Source organism: Lepidochelys olivacea (assembly GCF_965140295.1).
Source record: "Lepidochelys olivacea isolate rLepOli2 genome assembly, chromosome: 25".
Classification (NCBI taxonomy): Eukaryota; Metazoa; Chordata; order Testudines; family Cheloniidae; genus Lepidochelys; species Lepidochelys olivacea.
Genome location: NC_140435.1, coordinates 11,816,153 through 11,832,086, shown reverse-complemented (window position 1 = coordinate 11,832,086; position 15,934 = coordinate 11,816,153). Strand labels below are relative to the sequence as shown.

Genomic DNA, 15,934 nt, shown 5'->3' with positions numbered 1-15,934 from the left:
CTTGGATTGTAGGCCTGCCACCAGCTGAGTGCCTCCTTGGGGGAAGATGTGTTGAAAAAGGTTGGCCTCAGGTCTGTATTTTGGTCCCTTAATAAGTGGCCTGACTCTTCAAGAGGAGCTGAACCACCAGCAGCAGCTCCCCCTGGTCACTGTGGGAGTTGAACGTGCTTGCAACTCTGGACATCAGGCCACGTAGGTACATTTGACATCTAAGGGTTTGATCCCCACAGCGAAATGCGGGCAGGTGGTCCCCTGGGCAGAGCCCCTCTGCGTGGCTGCTCAGGCCTGCCTGTGCTCCTCTTATGGCATAATTGGGGTGGGAAGTTTGAAAAAATCAGCCTTAATTTGACCCTCTGTGTAAGGGAGTAATGCATTAATTAAGCCTGAGAGAGCTGGTGGTCCTGTTCAAGTTCAGAGTATTATCTCAGAGCCAGGGCATCTACCGGATCTTTGAAGACCCCAACCTAGAAGATCCTCCGGCCTGGTGGCTACTCACAAATTGCCCCCCCTCCTCCCCCTTCTCTTCCATCTTGGCCTGACTCTAGCTGCTTCAGGAAGTCCTGTTGGGTAACAGACTGAGCAGCAGGGCTGGGGGAGGGAGGTGGAGGAAGTTGCACACATCTGCAGTTCCCTGAGTGAAGGTACTGGTGGCCCCACATTGCAGTGAGAAAGAGAGAGATTAGAGTGGCTTGCGCTTTCTCCTGGCCTTTGGAGATCCAGGTAAGTAAGTGCCAGTCAACAACAAAGCCTTTGTGTGTTTTCGGGGATTGTTTCTCTTCTGTCTTCCTTAATCCTAACCGCTTCTTCACCACCAAAAGAGCGATGGATTGCAGGACAGACCCAATCCCTCTGAGCCCCTATTCCCAGCCTGCTAGGTCCTTTCTTTTTCCTCCTCCTCCTCCTCAGACTGTGTGGTAGGCGACTGGTAATGAGCCAAGAAAAAGAACTTTAAAAAAAAGTCCTTCTGAAGCGTTTACAAACCTCTCTCAGCTACTGCAGTCCCCCAAGCTCACCCCTTGCATTTGTGAGACTCTTCCAGGCCGTGGAGGGTGGCTGTTTTTCCTGTGTGGGGGATTGAGAGCTTGCAAGGCAGTAGCTGGGAAATCAACCTTCTCCAATCGGGCACTGCCTATTGGGCACTGCCGACAAATTATGTAAAGAGCCTCCACCTTATTTCTTTCAGCTGCCCTTACCTTCTCCTTACCTCTGTGTCGCTGAAGCCAGGTTCAATGCTGCTTGCTGCATCTCTCTCAGAAAGGTAGCTGCTGACAGATGTTAAATGACTTGCACCTGGAAGTGAATGGTATTGGGGGATTCGGTGTGAGTGTTGATGATACTCCATTAGACTGGGACTGATCACCTGAGCTGGCTGGGAAAGGAATTCTTTCCCTGTGGAAAAATTGAAAAACCAAATTATTTGTCCATTTTTTCTGGGTTTTCTGCAATGTGGAAAATGTTCTGATTTTAGGGGCCAGAACGTTGTTTTTAAAATCACAATTTTTTCAGTTTGTGGTTTTGACAAATACCTGGGTTTTTTTTTTTTTTTTTTTAAGAAAAATCAGTTTAATCAAAAGTCACTTTCTGCCCCCCCCCAATGTTTTGATAGAAAACTTTCTAGCATTTCCCTTGATTGCTGCACAGTGTAATATTACTGTCCAGTAGTGGTGCAACTGTGTGGGTCCCAGGATATTTGAGAGAGAGGGTGTATGAGGTAATGAAATCTTGAAAGATTACAGCCCCCACCTTGCCTCTCTGTTTAGTGTCAAAGTAGCTATGCGTCTTTGGAAGCCATTAGACCATGCTTAGTTCATGGGAGTCCTGTGTGTTCAGGGGGAGAAGCTTTGAGCCCTTTGATCGCTTTTTCACCACTGCTGAAACTGTATTGCCACATTCTGGAGGGTTGTTGCTCAGAGAGGCAGAACCCGCCGCTCTGCATTATTTACAACACTGCAGTGGTTTATAAGGTGGTGGCTGGAAGACCAACGCATTCCTGGGGCAAGGGGTGTGTGGTGGTGGTGGGGGGGGCCCTGCAGCCCTGGTAGGGGGAGGATTCTTGTTATACAGCTGGAAAAATAAAGTATAAAATACACCAGAAAATTCTCCTGAAGGGATTTCACTGAAAACATCTTTACCAGCTTCTAACCTTCCGCGAGCCCCCTTCACACGATGGTGCCAGCAGCTATGTCTAGCACTCATGTTTGTTCTCCATTAACACTGTGTAGCATTGCAGTGCCTGAAACAGCTCCTCTTTTCCACCCCAGAGTTAGCTGCATTTTCGACGTGGAAAAGGGGATTCCTTTGCACTAGCCCTTCAACTACTTCTAGGCTGTTAGGCGGGATGCCATTCTCCAATACACTGAACATTTTGTAGAAATTCTACCTCTGCTCTAACTTTAAGGCTGATCTGACTCATGCAGTTGCTTGACAGCCAACACTTGGCTTCAGATGCCCCTTGCAACCTTAACTATAGAATGACTGGCCTTGCTCCGCAACAGCGAGGTGAAACCGTTTCAGCTCTTTCTGGCTGAGGTGCACTGATTCCAGCGATTGGGCTGGATTAGCCAGCACCCTATGCTACATCCACACTTGACCCTGGGGTAAATGACTGTATCAACACCACCGTTCCATTCATTTTACACCTGCTTGGCCTTGGGGTAAATGATTGCACAGGGGCCAGGGAAATGGAGAATCTGGTCCACTATTTAGAACCTTACCAAAGGGTGAGCTAAGGCATAGTGAAAGGGGAGAGGAAATCATCTTGTTCCTGTGAAGCTGACACAGGAGTAAAGGGATCTTTGGGGATGGTCTTTCAGCCGCAGTCACAGCGGGATTCTGAGCTGTCACAGGCTTCCCAGTGCAAGGCACCCTGCCTCAATTTCCGCTCTGTAAAATGAGGTTTACTGATATTGCAACAAAGTCTAGAGGCCCCAGTTAGGGAGCTGTATGGAGGATGGTTTTGCAGCTCCTTTGCCTGCTTAAGTGCTTGGAGGGAGGAGACTGTCAGATCTATCTCCCCATAACCCTAGGCATTAGACACCTTTCCTACAGTTCTCCTGAGCTGAGTCCCAGGGGGTAAGGCCCTGAGCTTAGAATCCAAGGCTCAATCCATCACACACAGCTCTGTGTTCACTCACGCTTTGCAATAAGCCTTGATACAAAGCAACAGCCTTCTCTCTTCCCTCCCTCGGTTTCTCTGACCTTATCCATCACACGTTCTATTTCTGCCTCCGATCATACTGCCCACAAACGGTTCGACTTAGCGCTGCGGGAGGACGTGTAATCGTTTTCAGCAGCCACAGCCAAGGAAGGGAGGGGAAGCACTCTACCGTTTAAAAATATTGTGGACACGTTTTCTCCCCGCAGTAATTTTCAACTTGGTCTTTGGGCTGGGCTGGCCTCTGGCTTTCTGGCCAATAGGAAAACCAGCTTCCTAGAGATATTTGTCCATGATGCTTCTAGTCTCTTGCTCATGAGGAGGGTTGGATGTTTTTTCAAATCGATAAATGTCAGTAATCGTAGATGGGGAGGGGGAGGGATAGCATTGGCCTACTAAACCCAGGGTTGTGAGTTCAATCCTTGAGGGGGCCATTTAGGGATCCGGGGCAAAATTTGGGGATTAGTCCTGCTTTGAGCAGGGGGTTGCACTAGATGACCTCCTGAGGTCGTCCCTTCCAATCCTGATATTCTATGATTATTATGTGCCTTCATCACACAGGCACAAACTGACCAAAAAAAATCCCACTGATGATGATTGAAACTGACAGGCAAAGTAGCTTGATAACTCAGAGTTTGATTTAAGGCTCTTGACTTTTTGTATAGTTGGACAGGTGATGTTGCCAGCGGGCGTTTTAATGGTTTATGAAGCTTTCACTTGTTGAATGTCAGCACCTACTGTTGTTAAATCAATATTGCCTGACCCTCCCCCCAACTTTCTGCAACTGTGAAAAATAAAAGATAAAAATTGGTTTTAAGCATTTCCTCCCTATCATTTTGCACAGCCACAAAAGCTTAAATTGATTAAAAAAACCTTAAAAATTGTCTGTTAAAATTATAAAAAAAATACAACTTGAGCTGTACCACTCAGCTTGTGACTTTTGCCAGTTAGCAGCAGCAAGCCTTGGGCTAAATACCCAGGGGACACATACTGAACTCCCAGCCTCTTCGTAACCGACCAAGCTGCAGGTGGAGGGCTAGAGGCAGGGTCCCTGCCCCAAGAAGCGCAGGGAGCGTCTAGCCACTGCAGGGGGGAGACTCGTGCTCGCTCAAGCTGATCTAGCGCCAAGACCAGTATGGTGGATGGTGTGGCTCTGCCTAGACACCTGAGCTTGGACCCCAGTGGGCAAACCGGGTGGCTTGCCCGAACCGCTGCCCACGCCAAATGTCTGCACCTGTGAGCTTAAGCTAAGCAAGCGTGAGTCCGGCTGCTCGCCTTGGGAATCGCGCAGTGTAGACGTACCCTTAGAGTTCAGCCAGAGAGGCTGATCCAAGCCCGAGGTGCAGCAGAACCAAGGTCATTGCTGGGACGCTTCACAGAAACAGCTTGGGCAGGAAGGAGTGGAAGGCGAGGGAGCTGACAACGAGTGAGGCAGCGCCGAGGGGCTGTTTGAAAGAAGGGGTGGAGATGAGAATGGGAGACTGATGCTCCGGGGTAGCGAAGTGTATTAATGATGAGGCAAATTGTACAGAAATGAGAAGTGATGGAATCGATTAGACAAAGTCTGGGCCAAAATCACTTGGGGGAAGAAAGCTACCAGAGGGGGTTCCCCTGGGCTAGCGGCTGGCGTGTGCTACAGCCCCCAGGATCTGCTCTGGATATGGAGAGAAACCTTCTAAATGTTTTTAATGAAATAAACACTGCTGGGAATTGTGTGATTATGGGAGACTTGAACTGCCTAGATACAGAGTGGAGGATAAGTGCTACTAATAACAGTAGGGCCCAGATTTTCCTGGATGGGACAGCTGACAGCTTTCTTCACCAAATAGGCGCTGAACCAACAAGAGGCGGAGCCATTTAGATTTGGTTTTGGTGAGCAGGGAGGACCTCAGAGAAGAGCTGGTTGTAGGGGACAACCTTGGCTGGAGTGATCATGAGCTAATTCTGTTTACGTTAAATGGAAGGATAAACAAAAAGAGCTCTGCAATTAGGGGCCTTGATTTCAAAAGGGCTAACTTGGAAAAATGAAGGGAATTAGTTAGGGAAGGGGACTGGACTGAAGAACTCAAGGATCTGAATGTGGAGGCGGCTTGGAATTACTTTGTCAAAGCTGCAGAAGCTCTCTGAAGCCTGCGTTCCAAGCAAGGGGGAAATATTCGTAGGGAAGGGTTGCAGACCAAGCTGGCTGAGCAGACATCTCAAACAGGTGATTGAGAGGAAGCAGAAAGCCTACAAGCAATGGAAGATGGGAGGGATGAGCAAGGAAAGGTCAGAAAGTGTGGGATACAGTGAGAGCTGCCAAAGCAAAGCTGGACCTTGCAAAGGGAATCAAAGCCAATAGTAAAAAGTTCTACAACCATATAAATAAAAAGGAAACAAGGAAAGAAGAAGTGGGCCCACTAACCACTGAGGAGGGGGTAGAGATTAAAGATCATCTAGGCATGATCCAACCCCTAAAAGAATACTTTGCCTCAGTTTTAATAAGGGTAATGTGGAGCCTAGGGGTAATGGCAGGGTGGCTAATGGGAATGAGGATATGGAGGTAGAAATGACCACGTCCGAGGTGGAAGTCAAACTCAAAAATCGTAATGGGGGCCCAGATAATCTCTATCCAAGAATATTAAAGGAACTGGCACATGGAATTGCAAGTCCAGTAGCAAGGATTTTTAATGAATCTGTACACATGGCGGTCGTACCATATGACTTGAGAATGCTAATACAGTTCCTATTTTTAAGAAAAGGGGGGGGGGGGGAAGTGATTTTGGAAACTACAGGCCTGTTAGTTTGACCTCAATTGCAAGGTCTTGGAACAAATTTTGAAAGAGACAGTAGTTAAGGACATAGAGCTGAATGGTAATTGAGATAAAATATAATGTGGTTTTATAAAATGTAGATCTTGCCAGACCAGTCTGATCTCCTTCTTTGAGAAGATAACTGATGTCTTACACAAAGGAAATGCAGTAGATCTAATCTACCTAGATTTCAGGAAGGCATTTGGTACAGTTCCACATGGGAAATTATTAGTTACAATGGAGAAGCTGGGGATTAATGTGAGAATTGAAAGGTGGATAAGGAATTGGTTAAAAGGGAGACAACAACGGGTCATACTGAAAAGTGAATTGTCAGGTCAGAGGGAGGTTACCGGTGGAGTTCCTCAGGGATTGGTTTTGGGACCAATTTTATTTAACATTTTTATTACTGCCTTTGGCACAAAAAGGGGGAGTGTGCTAATAAAATTTGCGGATGACAGAAAGTTGGGAGGTACCGCCAATACTGAGGAGGACCGGAATATCGTACAAGATGATCTAGACGACTTTGTAAACTGGAGTAACAGAAATGGGATGATATTTAGTAGTGCAAAGTGCAAGGTCATGCATTTAGGGACTAACAAGAAGAATTTTTGCTCTAAGCAGGGGACATATTAGTTGGAAGTGACAGAGGAGGAGAAAGAGCTGGGGGTATTGGTTGATCCGAGGAGGACTATGAGCCGTCAGTGTGATGCGGCTGTGAAAAAGGCTAATGCAGTCCTAGGATGCATCAGGCGAGGTATTTCCAGTAGCGACAGGGACGTGTTAGTACCATTATACAAGGCACTGGTGAGACCGCATCTGGAATAGTGTGTGCAATTCTGGTCTCCCATGGTTAAGATGAATTCAAACTGGAACAAGTGCAGAGAAGGATGATCCGAGGAATGGAAAACTGACCTTATGAGAGGAGACTCAAAGAGCTTGGCTTGTTTAGCCTAACCAAACGAAGGCTGAGGGGAGATGTGATTGCTCTCTCCAAATATATCAGAGGGAGAAATACCACGGAGGGAGAGGAGTTATTTAAGTTAAGAGCCCATGTGGACACAAGAACAAATGGCTATAAACTGGTCATCAACAAGTTTAGTCTTGAAATTAGACCGTTTCTAGCCATCAGAGTGAAGTTCTAGAACAGCCTTCCAAGGGGAGTACTGGGAGCAAAAGCCTAACTGACTTTGAGTCTGAGTTTGATAAGTTGATGGAGGGGATGGGATGGTGGGGCAGCCCATGATGGCATGTAACTGATCTGCGACTGCTAGCAGCAAATATCTCCAATGGCTGGTGATGGGACACTAGCTGGGGAGAGCTCTGAATTATGACAGAGAATTCTTTCCCTGGTGTTTGGCTGGTGGGTCTTGCCCACAAGCTCAGGGTCCAACTGATCACCATATTTGGAGTCGGGAAGGAATTTTCTCCCAGGTCAAATTGTCAGAGGCCCTGGGGTTTTTTTTGCCTTCCTTTGCAGCGTGGAGTGCTGGTCACTTGCAGGTTTAAACTAGTGTAAATGATGGATTCTCTGTAACTTGAAGTCTTTAAACCATGATTTGAGGACTTCAGTGACTCAGCCAGAGATTAGAGGGTCTATTTCAGGAGTGGGTGGGTGAGATTCTGTGGCCTGCCATGGGAAGGAGGTCAGAGTAGAGAATCATGGTGGTCCCTTCTGATATTAAAGTCTATGAGTCTATTGGGGCAGTTAGGAAAGAGCAGAGGGGGACAGAACTCCCTGTGAGCGGGGAAAGAGGGTCCCAGAGGTTCCTACCTGCTCCCAGCCTGTTCCAGCCCCTCTGGGTCTCAGCCCCTGCTCCCCCGTGCCTGCTCCAACTTCTCTGGGTCCCACTGTTGCCTCTGCCCCCCTCTCCCCCCGTGTGCCCAAGTTTAGAATATTTCCATTGCTGGTGTGCTCACCCTCTGCCCCAGCTGCTTCCACCGTCCCTAGGCTGCAGCAAACCTGCCTGGCCGGTGCCTCACTTGGGGAGAGTCCTATTTCCTGTTGATCTCAGGCGTTGGGGAGGGGCCCATCAGTGGGCTGTCCTGGTGCTGCGGTGTTCACGCAAATGGGGTGAGCCTGGGGGAGAACTTCCAGATGTAGCGGCATTGCCAGACTGGGTCAGACCCATGGGCCAGCTGGTCCAGTCTCCCAGCTCTGACCATGGCCAGCATCAAACACTTCAAGGAAAGGCGCAAAAAAACTCTGCTGTAGGCCGATGTGAAATAACCTGTCCCACCCTGGCAATCTCACCCTCCTCATCCCTAATACAGAGCAGTTTGAGCCCTGAAGCCTGAGCGTTTCTCTCCCTTCCGGTTAGCATTAACTAGAGCCACTGGTTCTTCCGGTTACGCACAGAGAAGGCCAAGCCCTCCTTGAACCTCGCTAAATTCTTGGCTGCAAAATGGTGACGACCCCCTGGGGCGCAGGGCACACCAATGGCAGGTGTACGGCCGCCGGCAGCATGTTGCAATAGCCCCGCACTGCTGGCAGGGAGGAAGCCGCAGGCTGAGTCATTTCCAAGCGGCAAAGGCTGGGGGTTTTGTCCTCAAGCAGAGATGCTGACGCAGCCGTCAGGTTGATCGGAGTCATGATATGATCCGTGAGAGCCGGCCGTGCGCTCGGTCCTGAAGACAGCCAAGGCGCAAGTGCAGTCCCTGACCCAGGGAGCCTAGAGTGGCCGTGCGGACGGCACCCAGGGCTGTACAGAGACACAGGGCCCGGGAAGCAGAGCCGGAAAACCAGATCTTCAGACTGCTGCTGTGTTCTATTTTCTAAATCTCTGTTGAATACAGTGGGAGGAAGGAGGAAAGTGGCCAGTGTGCGACCAGCGACCTTGCAGCTGGTGGGAGGAAAAAGGGCCCAGCCGATAGCTCTGAGCCTGGATTCGTGTATGCAATACAGGGCTCGGCAGGACCAGCTGACACAGCCCCAGGCTAGACCTGGAGCTTGGGCCCCGTCCTCGGCCCCCCAGCTGAGCTGAAATCGAGGATATCATGGGCAATGGCTGACCTTTGAGGTGTTAGCAGCTAGAAACTGGACTGAGAGCCACCCACTGATTCCTGGTAGCCGCTCAGCAGCTGTTCAGGTGATGGCACATTTCAGCCCTGGGCTGGATTGGAGCTGCCAGGCAGAGAGGGGTCTTTTACATGAATTTCCTAGGCCTCTGTGTTTGGAGGTTTCCCCATCAAGTTGCTGGCAATGGTGGGGAGGGGACGTCATAGCCTGAGTTACAATTGGGAACTGAAGGCAAGCTGCTCTTCTTGGCTCCTGTGCCCCTCCGTGCCCTGGCTTGGTGAGATGCCAGGATTAAACTCTAACAGGTGCGTTTTAACCCACCCAGCCTAAGAGAGATGCAGTGGCCAATGCTGGTGGGGTCCCTTGTGGTCCTGCTGGATGTGTCCGGGGCACTGGACCCTGCCCTGGAGGAAGGCTGGCGAGGATGGAAGGCCTTCCATGCTAAGGAGTATCCTGAAGTAAGTACTCCATCTCCTTCACTTCCTGGGCGCGCGATTTCCGAGCTCAGCTGCATTTGAACCAAACCGAGTGGCTAGAGCCTGAGCTTTCAGGATTTGGGGGTAAGGGAGAGGAAAGTGGCGAGCAAGGCCTTCTCGCAATCCAGAGCTTCTAGACCCAGCTGCCCGAGAGCGAGCAGCACCCACCAGGCCCGGCAAAGAGTTCCTGGAGAGTCAGGGTGGCTTGGCTGGGAGGTTGTAGAATGGGGATGTCAGTTACCCCTGTAGGGGAGCTCTTGCTTCCTTCCTCGCTGGGTTGTGATGGGGGATGGAGCGAACCTCAATGGCTGTAGGGGTTTGGCTTCTCCTCCCACCCTCTGGGAAGCCTCATGGCTCCCCCAGCTGGTGTGGGGTTTCAGCTTCTCAGGAGGGGTCCAGCCTCTTAGGCTGGATTTTGGCACATCTGCTCCCAGCTGGAAATAGAGAGATTCAGGTGCTAATGGAGCTGGGAAAAGGAAGGGTAGTCTCAGGGGGTGCCCTACTTAGCCAGGCGTGGGAGAGGAGGGGGACATGTGCTCTCCCCACAGACTTCAGCTCCTGCGAGCAACTGTGGTGCATGGAGAACGTTTGCTCACAGGGTGTGGGGGCCGCGGCCAAGCATAACCAAGCTGTTGCTCCGTCCCTGGCAGGAGGCGGAAGCTTTCCGCAGGGCGGTCTGGGAGAAGAACCTGCGGCGGATCGAGCACCACAACCTGGAGGAGTCTCTGGGGAAGCACAGCTACCGTCTGGAGATGAACCACTTCGGGGATCTGGTAACCTGCCCCCCAGCGCAGATCCTGGAACTTTAGGGTGACCAGCCAGCAAATGTGAAAAATCGGGACGGGGTGGGGGGTAATAGGAACCTATATAAGAGAAAGACCCAAAAATTGGGACTGTCCCTATAAAATTGGGACATATGGTCACCCTATGGCACTTAGTTGTGGGGTGAGGCACCCGTCGGACCACACCCGAAGCCTCCTCCTTCGTTTCTCCCCCTGCCTCACATGACTCCCCGCTTCTCGCTGGGCCCGGCAGATCCCAGCCTTCCTTCTTCCCAGGATGCCCACCCGTGACTCTGCTCCCCTCGTCCCATCCCCCTCCATACCCATGGCTGCGGTGCAAGAGCCTCCTCCTATGCAGCTCTCCCTGCCCGCCCCATGGGCCTGCGTCCCCCTCTCTCAACATCATCAGCTGTCTGCTCCGTCTGTACCCAAGGGGGTTGGGTGCCAGGGGCAGGGCTGAGAACGCAGCTCCTCTGTTGGCCAGGAGTTCTCTGTGGCGCTGGCCGGGCGTTCCCTGTCGCGTGCTCTCTGGATTTAAAATTTTCCTTCCCCTCCAGACGGACGAGGAGTTTAACCAGCTTCTGAACGGTTTCCTAGCTGAGCGGCACGGCGGGAAGGGGCCTCTCTTCCAGGAATCGGCTGCTCGGGAGATTCCCAAGGAGGTGGATTGGCGCGCAAAGGGCTACGTTACCCCCGTGAAAAACCAGGTGGGTGCTGGAGCAGAGAGCTCCCTGCTCGGGGCCTAGCCCCTCAGCCAGCCATGGAAACCTCCTGGCCCCAGAGCCTGGGACAAGGCAACCTGCAGGCGGGCCTGGCTGCCCATCAGAACAGCGTTGCTGCCTGTGGTTTCCTGGGCTGATGGATGGAGGCTCCGGGCGCCCTTTGCGGCCCCTCTGGAATGTGTGCTCAGCCCGGGACCCTAGAGGACAGCCTGGCAGGTGGGGTGGCAGTAGCTAACCTGCGTGGAAGTGGTAGGCCCTTGGCCTATCCTGGTTTTCATGAAGCTCCATGGAATGGGCCTTTGCCCCCCTGCGGCCCTGCCTCCGCCTCCCCCAAGCACCTTTGCCTGGAGCTTGAGTCTGATCCAGACCCTGCTGTGCAGGAGTTGGGTTCAGTTGTTTCACGTCGGCCACATGCCCCGCCGGGTTGGGATGGGAGCTGAGACCGCTAAAAGCAGGTGGTGGTGGGAATCTCTTCCCCTGTCTGTCTAACAGCAACCGCCAGAAGGAACAAGTCCCAGAGGTGAGGGTCCCCGCTGCAAATCCCCAACCCCCAGTTCTGCAACAGGACGGATGGGGAGCCAGAGCACCCCAGCTGCTCTTTGCTAGTGCTGCTTCTGCTCCAGTTCCCCGGCCTCGCGTTGGGGCTCAGACTCCCTCCTGCCACTTTCCAGCAAGCAGGAGCTTGTAAGGCCCTGACGATTATCTAAGCCGACGGCCTGCATCACATAGCCCAGAGAACCTCCCGCTGGGATTCTTGCACTGAGCCCAGCAGCTCCCAGTTGAGCTAGAACAGTGGTTCTCAACCTGCAGCCCCATCAGCACCTGGCTGCAGCCCATGGGACATCCTCAGGGCCATACGGGTAAACAGCTGAGAACGTCTGAGCTAGAACCTACCCTCCACCTACCCGCCTTGCTTTCTGCAGGGCCACTGCGGGTCATGCTGGGCTTTCAGTGCCACAGGAGCCCTGGAGGGCTTGGTCTTCAAGAAGACGGGCAAACTGGTGTCGCTGAGCGAGCAGAACCTCATGGACTGCTCGAGGAGTCTGGGGAACAACGGGTGCCGCGGGGGCTTCATGACTCGGGCCTTCCAGTACGTACGGGACAACAAGGGCATCAACTCGGAGCTCAACTACCCCTACTTGGAGAGGGTAACGTAGGCGAGCATAGCCTTTGGGGGCGGGCGGCGGCTTCTCCAGGGAGTGCTGCCCGAGCTCCCGTTCCATCTCCTTTCTCTGCAGGACCAATTCAGCTGCCATTACAACCCCCAGGACAACGCTGCCAACTGCACCTCTCTCATGCAGATCCAGGTGGGCAACGAGACAGCTCTGGAGCAGGCGGTGGCCACTGTCGGCCCAGTCTCCATTGCCGTGGACGCCAGCACTTTCCACTTCCGCTTCTACAAGTCAGGTATCAAGCATCCCAGAGCGTCTCTGGCCAGAAGGGATCACGGGGATAATCTAGCCCAGTAGGCTCCAACCTTTTTTCCATTTGCGGACCCCTAACCTTTTGAATGGAGGGGCGGACCCCTTTGGAAATTGTAGGTATAGTCGGCAGACTCCCGGGGGGTCCGCTGACCACAGGTTGGAAGCTACCGATCTCGTCTGATGTCCTGCGTAATGCAGGGCGTAGGACTTCCCTGAATTAATTGCTAGAGACAGCAGATCTTTTAGGAAACCTTGATTTAAAAATTGCCCACGAGGGAGAATCCACCATGAGGCTTGATAAAATTGTTCCAGTAATTAATTACCCTCACTGTGAAAAGTCTGCCCCTTATTTCCAGTCTGAATTTGTTTAGCTTCAACTTCCAGCCATTAGAGCACGTTAGGCCTTTGTCTGCTAAAGAGCCAATTCTCAAATATTTATGCCCCATGGAGGTACTTCGAGACTGATAAGTCACCCCTTAGCCTTCACTTGAAGCTAAAAAGACTGAGCTCTTCAAGTCAATCACTATGGGGCATGTTTTCTGAGTGATGTTGTTATACCACCCTAACCCCCCCGGTTTATTCAGCAGTACCTCGACAGGAGGCTGTCTCCGGTCAACAGAGCTACTGCTTCTCAGGGAGGTGGAGCACCTACCCTGACGGGAGAAACTCTCCCACTGACACAGGGAGCGTCTTCGCTAAGCGCTACGGTGGAACAGCTGGAGATGAGCCCAGATTCTTTGATTGTCGTGATGGCTCTGCTCTGAGCCCTCTCCAATTTATCGACGTCCTTCTGTGCAGACCAGAATGGGGCACGGGATTCCAGCACTTCAGCTCAGGGCTTTTTCACTGAGCTGTCCGGGCTCCCATCTGGAATTACTGGGTCTGTCACAGCTCACCTCCCAGGGGGCACTTTATTACCCCGTTCCACAGCGGAGCCTGCTATCTTACAGCCGGCAGGGACAAACGACAGCTCTGTGCTGCTCTAGGGGCTTCAATCCAATGCCCTGGGGGAGCTTTTCCTTCCGATCCGCTGGGACCTCCCCGCAGGGTCTGCTTCTGCTCCGAGAGGGAGAGACCCCCGACAGCTCATCTCACTCCGGCTTTGCTCTCCCCAGGAGTCTTCGCTGACAGTGAGTGCAGCCACACCGTGAACCACGGGATGCTGGCTGTGGGCTATGGCATATCCCAGGAGAATGGGACGAGCGCTGCCTACTGGATCCTAAAGAACAGGTGAGGGGGAGTAGCCAAGCGAGAGAACTCTCCCCGAGGCACACTCATGTCTGTCGCTGCATCCAAAGCTGCCTCTGACCCATGCCCACTGTGAAAATGCACCCCCCACACTTCCTCCCCAGCCCCCAACTGTATGTGTACACACATCAAAACATCCCCCCCCCCCGCCCCCAAGATGTGCACACTCCCCTCAGAATGCAAGTGCACACACACGTAAACTCCCCCACTGCAGGACACTCTATGCCAACTCAATCCCACCCCCCAGCATGCAGGTGCACACATGGGAACTCGCAACCCTTCACCCTGCTCCCGAACCACATGCATTCCCATGGCCCGGGATGGGCACTCATGCACCCCCCACCCCAGAGATCTGTCTCGCCCTGGGCCTGTCTTCGGATTTTTGCTGTCTCAAAATGAAAGATCTAAGCAGCTGCCAGGAGCCAGGCGTACGTGGAGCGAGCACTGAGCAAGCCTCCCCCATCTAGCACTGCCATGTGGCTACTTTCCCCACCCTCTCCCTGGCGGCTCCTGAAATGAGAAGGCCGAGCTTGCTCACTGACGGAGGGGTATTCTGGAGAAACAGCTCCGCTGAGGCTGCCAGGTTACTCCACTTGTGATCTAAGGCAGAGGGGACGAGCCAGTGGACAGCACCCCAGTGCAGCGTTTGGTCCCTTCAGTGGATGATCTGGAGAACCTGGGATCAGCCAACATACAGCTGGGTTAGGCAGATGCTCAAAGCATCCTTGAAGCTGGCCTCTAGCACGGAGGTTTTCAAACTTTTTTTTTCTGGCGAAAATTGTTGATGCCCGCGACCCAGCGGAACCGGGGATGACGGGTTCAGGGTGTGGGAGCGGGCTCTGGGTTTGGGTGGGGCCAGGGATGACAGGTTTGGGGTGCAGGAGGGGACTCTGGGGTTGAGGGGGGCTCAGGGCTAGGGGTCGGAGTGCAGGAGGGGGTCGGGGCTCTGGGCTAGGGGTGCAGGCTCTGGGTGGGGCTGGGGATGAGGGGTTTGGGGTGAGGCTTAGGGCTGGGGCAGGGGATTGGGGCGTGGGTTTACCTCAGGTGGCTCCTGGGCAGCGGCGCAGCGGGGGTGCAAAGGCAGGCTTCTCGGACAATGGGAGTCTGGAGCCAGTGCTCGGGCGGTGCACGGAGCCCTGTGGCCCCCCGGCCTGGGGGGCGTGGGGGGGGCTGCTGACTGCTTCCAGGGCGCAGTGTGTTGTCAGAACAGGTAGAGATTAGCCTGCCTTAGTCGGGCAGCCCCGCCAACGGGACTTTTAACGCAGCGCCTTCCATTCCGCAACCCAGTACTGGGTCGCCACCCGCAGTTTGAAAACCACTGCTCCCGCATATTGGGACAACTTTTCTCTCTCATTACAATGTTCAAACTTCCTTCAGCTCCCACAGAGATTCTCTCACGCTCTCTTCACTTTATCTTCCCACAGCTGGTCTGAGCAATGGGGCGAAAAAGGTTACATCCGGCTGGCGAAAGGAGCCGACAATCACTGTGGTGTGGCCAATCAAGCAAGCTATCCCATCTTGTAGCCAGAGCTGGGTTTTCCTCCTGCCCTAGGCCTGCATGGCAGAAGACCTCACATACTGCATGGGGTTGTTTTTTTTTCTTCCCACAGTCTAAATGACTTGATCTTCGTCTTCAGCAGGGAGATTCTTTTTTGCTCCCAGCAGCGATTTCTGGGCTGTTTCTTAGCTGCGATTTACTTAGCTTTAGAAGCGATTAAAAGTTGTGCAGCAAATTGCTCTTCCAAGTCTGGGTAAGTCATGTTCTGGTCACACCGCAGCATTGCTGAACGAGGCTTTGTGCCCTGTCCAACGGAGTCATAAAATAAAGAATGTTTTCCTCTCAGTGTGAAAACCAGTCTCCTTGTGGGTTTGAAAGATGATTAAAGATGCTTCTCCATAGGAGCTTTCTATGCACCTTACAAGTTCCCTTAGCCATTCGATCCCATTTTCCTCTTTAGCTAAAGCCCAAAAGCCCGTGGAGACCGTGCCAAACTGGCTGCCAACAAAACCACAAAGAAGATGACGGGAAAGTATAGAAGTGCCTGTAACCTGAGTCTGTATTATCTAAGCACTGGCTATGCGCAGGCACTGTCCAGGACCGCAGAGCTTACTGTCCTGAAGAGATGTATTTACATAACAGGAACAAGGCAAAATGCAATATAAATAGCTCCCATTACATTTGCTCTCCAGTCCCCTTTATTCAGATATGATGATGCCAGGGAGAAGGAAACTGATTAGAACCCCATCAAATTCTCTATATAAATTTTTCATTTTATTTTTATGGGGAATTTTGTGTTGTTTCATTTTCTCCAGCTGGAGG

General features: G+C 52.3%; 1 protein-coding gene and 1 long non-coding RNA gene across 2 annotated transcripts in view; one reads left to right on the top strand and one right to left on the bottom strand.

Moving 5' to 3' along the window:
- Positions 1 to 15,934, bottom strand: part of LOC311512872 — a 36,683-nt gene that overhangs the window by 17,536 nt on the left and 3,213 nt on the right. The window contains exon 2 of the long non-coding RNA XR_014709584.1: positions 1,205 to 1,389. This is a non-coding gene — a long non-coding RNA (uncharacterized lncRNA). The remainder of the gene's footprint in view (positions 1 to 1,204; positions 1,390 to 15,934) is intronic.
- Positions 607 to 15,466, top strand: LOC311512867 (procathepsin L-like). The gene is made up of 8 exons (XM_084614256.1): positions 607 to 720; positions 9,288 to 9,420; positions 10,089 to 10,211; positions 10,778 to 10,927; positions 11,866 to 12,090; positions 12,181 to 12,349; positions 13,482 to 13,596; positions 15,039 to 15,466. The coding sequence occupies exons 2-8, from the start codon at positions 9,298 to 9,300 to the stop codon at positions 15,136 to 15,138; spliced, it is 1,005 nt and encodes a 334-aa protein (XP_084470382.1). The 5' UTR covers positions 607 to 720; positions 9,288 to 9,297; the 3' UTR covers positions 15,139 to 15,466.

What these genes read in the sequence shown, in the direction of transcription:
- LOC311512867 (XM_084614256.1), top strand. Translation starts at nt 9,298, where the DNA reads ATGCAGTGGCCAATGCTGGTGGGGTCCCTTGTGGTCCTGCTGGATGTG. An exon ending in ATGCTAAGGAGTATCCTGAA is followed by an intron (nt 9,421 to 10,088) that starts GTAAGTACTCCA and finishes CGTCCCTGGCAG; the next exon opens with GAGGCGGAAGCTTTCCGCAG. An exon ending in ACTACCCCTACTTGGAGAGG is followed by an intron (nt 12,091 to 12,180) that starts GTAACGTAGGCG and finishes CTTTCTCTGCAG; the next exon opens with GACCAATTCAGCTGCCATTA.